The sequence below is a fragment of the Anguilla anguilla genome, chromosome 8 (genome assembly GCF_013347855.1).
Source record: "Anguilla anguilla isolate fAngAng1 chromosome 8, fAngAng1.pri, whole genome shotgun sequence".
NCBI lineage: Eukaryota > Metazoa > Chordata > Actinopteri > Anguilliformes > Anguillidae > Anguilla > Anguilla anguilla.
This window is the reverse complement of record NC_049208.1, coordinates 14,533,655-14,541,531: the sequence shown is the minus strand read 5'-3', so window position 1 is coordinate 14,541,531 and position 7,877 is coordinate 14,533,655. Positions and strand designations below refer to the sequence as shown.

At 41.4% G+C, this 7,877-nt stretch overlaps 1 protein-coding gene across 2 annotated transcripts; it reads left to right on the top strand.

Moving 5' to 3' along the window:
- Positions 1-776: 776 nt before the first annotated feature.
- On the top strand, positions 777-6,433 carry LOC118233095 (E3 ubiquitin-protein ligase RNF152-like). Of its 2 annotated transcripts, XM_035428451.1 has the most exons (3): positions 777-1,049; positions 3,760-3,822; positions 4,573-6,433. In XM_035428451.1, exon 3 carries the CDS (start codon positions 4,893-4,895, stop codon positions 5,433-5,435), a length of 543 nt encoding a protein of 180 aa, XP_035284342.1. In that variant the 5' UTR covers positions 777-1,049; positions 3,760-3,822; positions 4,573-4,892; the 3' UTR covers positions 5,436-6,433. The 2 variants fall into 2 exon arrangements, with proteins under 2 accessions (XP_035284342.1, XP_035284341.1); XM_035428450.1 differs by lacking the exon at positions 3,760-3,822.
- The last annotated feature ends 1,444 nt before the right edge of the window (positions 6,434-7,877 follow it).

Genomic DNA, 7,877 nt, shown 5'->3' with positions numbered 1-7,877 from the left:
ACACCTTGTTAACATCATATCTGCTATCTGAATAAAGTATTTTTTGGTTTGATCTGTGTACCTTAGCAGGATTTATTGACAAGGGACAAGTTATTTTGCAGACATCACATTTGGTGACATGTCCTGTTAGTGTCTGGATATAATAGGTCAGACAAACACTGGAGCCCTGTTATTTCACAAACCTCTGAGGGGTTTATGCTCTGCCACCCAACTATAATATCGTTCTCCATGTAGTTGTTGATGGACTGTTCTTGTTGACACTGTCAATGCAGGACATGATCAGACTTTCTCAGTCACCGGAGGAAGAGTTGCTCTGCTGTTTGTCCTTACATGTTGCACTAATGCACGAGCATCACGGCCAACAAATGTGCGCTTTCGACCGCAATTTCTGACCCTACTTACTGATGTATTTCTCATAGATCTAAATACAGATGCCACTTTCATCACTCTTCCTGTTGAACCACTCGGCCGTTGAGCAGTCTTTGTGACTGAAGCTCCTGCCATCCGTGCCCCAATTATGAACCCTCCTTCAAAATCACTTAGATCTTTTCCTCTTGCCATCTTGATCCAAAATTGAGGTCAACTGGGCCTGCTCAGCATTTTCATATATGCCATAGAGCATGATAGGATGTTAATTGATTAATTGTATCATGCAGTACATCTGTATGAAATCATCTGCATTCGTTATGTTTCTCCACGTATTTATTTAGGTTTTTCCTTTAATTTGTCACCCATTTGTACATGCATTACACGTACACACACACAACTAAGGTTCCACAAAATTTAGAGAATAGTTTTACACTGACCACATCAAAACGGTTAAGAATACACTGGGCGTGCTCTCTTTACGATGGGCGGACCATGGCATGAAGGCTGAGCTGTGTTTGGGCGAGACGGGAAAAGTGGGAGGGACTCGACGTATTTCGGGGGGGAAAAAATACGGAAACAAAACAGAAACCAATGTGGAAAACGTGTTTCAGATCAGAACTACAGGATATATCTTTGGATACAAAAACCGAATACGCTGTGTGTATTCCAAAACAATAAAGGTGAGTCTTTTTCATATCCTGTCCAAAATCCAGCTAACTAAACTTGTGCCGTCTTTTTTAAGTGAAAATTAAATGATGTTCACTTCTCGGAGTACTTCCATTATGCGCCCTCCATTACTTTATTTATTGTTAATGTAAATGTAATGGATCGTTGTGTGGATTAGTACTGCACAGACAAGCAATGCACATACCATCCCGTGTGATATGCGAGTCGTCTGTAAAAACGTTGTATAAAGAAATTTGGCCAGCTGTGTGCGTTACGCACGCGTGCTCTTTTTGTTCTATTTGGCTATCGATATTGTTTATTATCATTTACATATATTTCAGTATAACCCGTTATGCACTAGCTATGATTAGTATGATCAGAAATTAGAATGAGTACAAGGATCATTTTATTTTTGTGATGCTACTCATTTTCCGTTAGAAACCTGTATGGTTCAAGAACAAAAGCTTGAGCACGCTTGGTATCTGCTCTGCGCGATCAAGTGTAATTCCCCCCTGTGTATCTGAAGCAAACGACAGCATATCCTGGACTGGGTGCATATTATTCACCTTAGTTTCACTCACCGACATGCTGGACGGTGCAATACATTGCATTGAAATTTATTACAAGCGGTCTGTCTATTTCTGATATAATTGTCTGAAATAAATCAAGCTTGACCACACGCAATTGGTATGGGCCATGCACCATGAACAGTTGTGCGCGCGACGTTTGTATATCCTGGTTTGCGGTGTAGGGCTCCGTTTGTTTCACATGACAAGAAGGAGTGTGATATGTAAATGACTATTACTCATTACGAGTCCCTTCAAACCACGAATACTAGGTCGCCTGGAGTCAGGACGGCAGTGACCCCACATAAACCCAGTCATTGCATATCAGATGCAAGAGAAGAACGCGGGTCTACTGGGAAACGACTGCACTTTCCCCCTCCCATGTAAAATAAATGGAGGGGAAGCAAAGTAATAAAATTTAGCCTTACTTTTTGAGTTACAATCAGACCTGGGTCAAATAAGTATATTTGTTTTGGATTCAAATACTTTTCTGCTGATTTCTATTGATTTCGCCTAGGCAGTGGTTCTCAAACTCGGTCCTCGTATGCTGGTTTTCATTCCAACCTCAACAGCAATCCCAGCATTTTAACAAGCTGTTAATTTTTCTTAATTAGGTGCTTTTCATGTTTTAGAGCAGTGGTGTCAAACTCGTTGCCATGGAGGGCCGTGTGTATGCAGGTTTTCATTCCAGCCTCAGATCTTGATTATATAATTAGTTAAATTATTTGCTGAATTAGGGATGCAGGTTTGTGCACAATGGTGACCCGACATCTATGGTGACCCGCATTGTCTAAATAAAAATTTTCTTATATTCTGTGCTTCAATGCAGTTAAACGCATATGGCTGAATGAGTAATTGGACTCAATTAAGGCAGCATTAATTGGTTGGAATGAAAACCTGCATACACACGGCCCTCCATGGCAACGAGTTTGACACCACTGTTTTAGAGAAAGGGGGTTCCAAAAGGGCCAGTGTGGGTGCACACACCTGATTCTACTGATCAATCACTAGAGTCATTGCTAAGCACCTTGATTTGTAGAATCAGGATCAGGTGTGTGCACCCAAACTGGCCCTTTCCGGATAAGACTGGGGACCCCAGCTCTAAAACATGAAAAGCACCTAATTAAGAAAAATTAACAGCTTGTTAAAATTCTTGGATTGCTGTTGAGGTTGGAATGAAAACCAGCATACACAGGGGTCCCCCAGGACCAAGTTTGAGAACCACTAGCCTAGGGTAATTGAGCCTGCCAATATGACCAGAATGCGGGGTTTGCACTTTTTGAGAGTGCATTTCATTGGTTCCAATACACCAGACAAGTGTATTGAATTAATCAACTGTCAGAAATCTTCGGCACCTTTGCCCCCTAACCAAGCAATTGTTTCAACAGGACCTCATAAACTAAATGTCAGTTGTACCTGAGGGGTCCAAGGGTGTTTCAATATGACAACCTGACCCATAACCCATGCATTTTGACCCCCAGAAAATTATAGTTGTTCAGGTGAGAAATATGTGTGTTTACCCTATCTATATAAATACAACGTTTCTTTCATTTATTCATAACTCATAACTGGAAAGAGTCCTTCCCTGCTGAGAAGCCTAAACTGGTCTATCTGGTTTATGCTGTGTTTTCAACACTTTTAGCCAGTCAAGCAGCCAACCAGCCTATATAGTCAGCTAGTCCACCAGTTTCACCACCAGCTTACTGTACCCGCTTTGTCCAGCTGGAGACCAGCTTTGACCTGCCACAGACCAGCCGTGACCAGTGAGACGTGTCAAAGACACATCTTAAACCATCTTAAACCAGCATAGGATCCCAGCGGGTCCTTAGCTGGAATTTTCCACAGGTTTTTACTCTGATAAGACATTGGCTAGCTGTGAGAACAAACAAACCCTTTTATTCTTCCTTTTAAACGGTTATCATTCGCAGGAAGGAGCTGAATACGCTATTCACACAGAGTGCCATTCACACACAGAGTTTGGGGTAGTGAATGGTCTGCTATCGGGCAGAAGACAGTTAAGTGTGAACACCGAGGAAATTTACATACGACCCATACGCGTTTCTAACTGCTCCATTAGGTACTGCTGGGATAGGTGATCTCTAGCCTACTTCTGCTTGTGGCTACTTGAAAGTCATTGAAGGACATTATTTCCTTACAGAAAGGACCGCTTCACGCAAACGCCATTTGTATATCTCCGTGAAGAGCAGTTGAAGTGGTTATGGTTAGTGATGCACTGGTTTTTACCAATAAACCCTCTTCTTCAGCTCTGTAAAGGTTTGAATTGGAGGTGACAGCACGCTCTGAGCTGATTCTTCTCACATTACTGTTTGAGCTGCTGGGTTTTCACACACGCATTATCGTCAGTGGCGGTACTTCAGGCCCTTCTGTTGAGGTGAAGTGTCGAAGTCAGACACTTTGAGGAAAATATGCATTTTCTTTATAAGTGGAAATATCCAAGGACCTGATGATACAATACGATCCTGATTCTTGAGGTGTCAATTCAATTCTATTTCAGTTCTTTTTGTATTACAGTTCCTTAAATATGTAAATTGGATTGCATGTTGCAAAAACAGGTTTTATTTTCATTTGAAATGATAGTCTGTCATTAAGAACAATATTCAGTGAAAATATGTTAAAAAAAAAACAAGGGCATTGATTGTAAAAACAGAACTAAAAAAAACCGATGCCACAATGCACAAATCACTATTCACTACTGAATCCATATTCTCTACTTTTTTGTAATAATGGGGGTAAGAATGAGAATGCTGAATTGGACTGGATTTTGAATAGGAAAGAATTCTTCATGTATCCATCTCTACACACACCAGATATTCCACCAGTATTATGTTCCTTTCTGATGCCTTTTGGCCGGCTGTAACCTTTTATACTGTCCTTCATTGTGTTGGGGTCCTAGGAGGTTGTGTGGTGCTGCCATTGAGTAACTTGTGGTCTCATCTCCCTTGTTTTACAGGCTAGTAAAGATGCATAATGGATTATCACTGCCATTGACGTCCTGGCCAATTGAAACTTGGTTCTGGTTGAATCTCCTGTCTGATCTACTGGTGCTATTTCCTGTGGTCACCTGGTAGATCTGCTTCTGATGGTTTCCTGGCAAATCTACTTGCTGTTAGTCTTGTTGTCACACAGTTTGCAAATGGCTGCATCTGTGATTATTGTGTAAGGTGATTAAAGAAGACAAAGGAAGAGTAAGAAAAAAGGAGAGTTATAGTGAGTGTGGGTAAGAGAGAGAGAGAGAGAGAAAGAAGTGGGTAAAAAGGGGATTCTGGGATTATGGAGACGCTCTCACAAGACTCCCCTTTGGAATGCCAGATATGTTTCAACCGCTACAGCCCGCGACATCGGCCCAAGGTGCTGGACTGCCAGCACACCTGCTGCTCTGTGTGCCTGACCCAAATGGGGGCGGGGCAACGGGAAGTGCGGTGTCCCTGGTGTCGCGCCGTCACTAGGTTGCCAGCCGGCCAACCTGTGTCCCATCTCCCGGACGACCCGGACGCTATTGCCTTCATCGCCGTGCAACGCACGCAGCACACACCAGTCTTCATCCGGTTGTCTAGCAATGGTTGCTACACGCTGCCCCTGACAGGTGGGGATGAACGGGGAGGGCCTGCAGTGGGGAGAACGAACGAGCGCCAGAAAGGTGTGGCCATGGTGGCGCTGCCCATGGTGGAGCGGGAGAGAGGGAGGCGAGGGGCCACCTGGTCTGGGGTCTGCACTGTGCTCCTGGTGGCCTTCATCCTCCTCTTCCTCCTCATCATCATCCTGCACAACATGTCCTGTGTCTCTAAGCGTTTCACAGTCATCTCCTGTGGCTGAAATTTGGGCAGGATCACAGAGCACAAGAACAGTTGGGACTGGGGTGGAAGGTGGTGCTTGTGGCATGACCCTCTTCTGAGAACTGATGATGGGCTGACCAGGCTTTACCACTGTGCCCTCTCAGGTATGAAGAGCTGATCACTGCTCAGCTGTAATGGCTGTCCTGAAGAAGGGCAACTTTGGAGGCCAGTGTCTCTTCTTGATGCAGACCTCAATGGAAATAACCTTTCACCATTGTTGGCTAGTTGCAGCCAGTAATTTTGTGATTGCAATGTTAATTTTTACTTATTCTTTCATACTTTTCTCAAATGTTGTGGTCTAGGGATATTTTAATAGGTTCTTAAAATTTCATACTTCATCAGACCAACTCTGTGCAGTTATGATTGTATTTGTATGTTTTTCTATCATTTTTGTTTTTGTAGTCAACGTTTTTTGAAGTTGTATTTATAGAAAGGTTATTTTTTAAATATGTGAATTGCAAACAGTGTTCATATGATGAATGCCATGCCCTTTTACTCCTGTCTGATGCTGAGATGAAGCAATGACTGTGACTGTGGGCAGCTTCACTCTTTATCTGAGTAACTGTGACAAACTTCTTGATGCATGGTAAATATTTCCAAAGAAATATTTTTCCTGTGTTTCATTTTTTAATGGTTCGTGAAATGTTATTAGTATCAACATCTTATCCGTGTAATAATGGTTTATAAATATGAAAAAATAGTAAAGTGACATTTGTTTTACAAATGTCACTTTACATTTGACATTTTGACATGTTTTTTAGAGACAGACCCTCAGCATTAGTGATGTCAATGAATGCCTTTATAAGCAAAGTGTAGTGCTAAAACATTTTCATACTGTTTATTCTAGATTTGTTAATTCCCTGTGTCAGATATATGGTGGGTCATTTCTGTACATCTGCTTATGTTGTGACCATTTGGTTGTGACCTGACATGATCTTTGTGTTTTCTTTTTCATATTAAAATGAAATAATATGTAAATAAACACCTGCTGTCCATTCTGTAATCATGCTGCTGTATGAAACAGTCACAATGTTTTAAAAACCTCAACATTGTTTTTGAAAAATGTAGGCCTACACATAAATACACACAAGAAAAAAATAAAGGACAGTGTGCACATACACATCACAGAAAAGCACACTACAATGTTACAACATAAAGAGATAAAATATCTAACCTTAATTGAATTAATTGCATTAGTGCCCTCACAAGAACTTGAAGGTATAACAATAACACAAACAATGAAAAAAAGAAAGAATTATACACCACATGGAACCTACAGGCAAAGACTAATTGATTTTTACTGTGTTTGTGTACAATGCTCTTGCTTTCTCTCCATCCTGGGTCGAGTAGGAGCCATATGATGAGGTTAGCCGCTTCTGTGAGTTTCTGAGGTAAGCGCTTATTGCAGTCATGCCTGCTGTCTGGGGCCCAAGGGAACATTTCATGTGATGGATTCAATGGCGGAATAGTCTGGAAGGAATCGCAGTCGGATGAATCTTATCTTAAGTGGTTAGTTCATCTCTTCTGTTGAAGGTCACCGTTATCCTGTGAGGTTGTGTGGCGTGTGTTGTTTCAGGTTTGCCTGTTAATCTGTATTAAAATTGAGGTGTACTGGGGGAAGTTAGGCATGAAAAAAAAAGTACACCATAGATTTATTGTGTCACTAACCTATGGCGACAGAATAGTAGAGCATCCTTCACTTGAGTATGAATTATATCTGCCTCTCTTCATCCTTTCTCATCTTCTCTGACCTGTTTCCCTCCTACTGTGCTTCTCTCTCTCTTTTTCTTATTCTCTCTCTGTATGTGTTCCTTCCAAACACTGTGTGTGCTATTTGAGATTAAATGAAAACAGGCTCTGTGTGTTATTCTGTCACTATATGAGTTACATATTTGCAGAAGGGAGATTAATTTATGTGCTTATGTTAATATCAGTCACAGAGATGGCATCTCCACAAAAGTATGCAAATGAAGGCATTGCAGCATGGCTAGGGAACTAGACCTGCAACTCTGAGGCTCTTGGTTCAATTCCCAGCTGGGGTGTTACCGTTGAGCAAGGTTGTTAACCTGAATTACAATGTCCCTGTGATGTGAAAGAATGTTGTGTAAGATGGAACATGCCAAAAATGTAAATGCTGAGTGTCATGCAATGTCGAGAGGTCCTGCTTGCATGTGAAATCCTGTCTGATGACTTTTCACAGTTGTTAGAGCAGTGTGCTTGGGGTAATTATCTTGCTGTAGAATTAATTTTCTCCAAATCAAACATTGTCCAGAGGGTATTGTATGTTTTATTTGTATTTATCAGCATTCACAATGCCTTAAAACCAAATCATCAACTCTTGATGTTGTTATACAACCCCAAACTTGCACTGATCCTCTACCATGCTTGACTGATGATTGTAGACATAGTTCCAAGAATATTT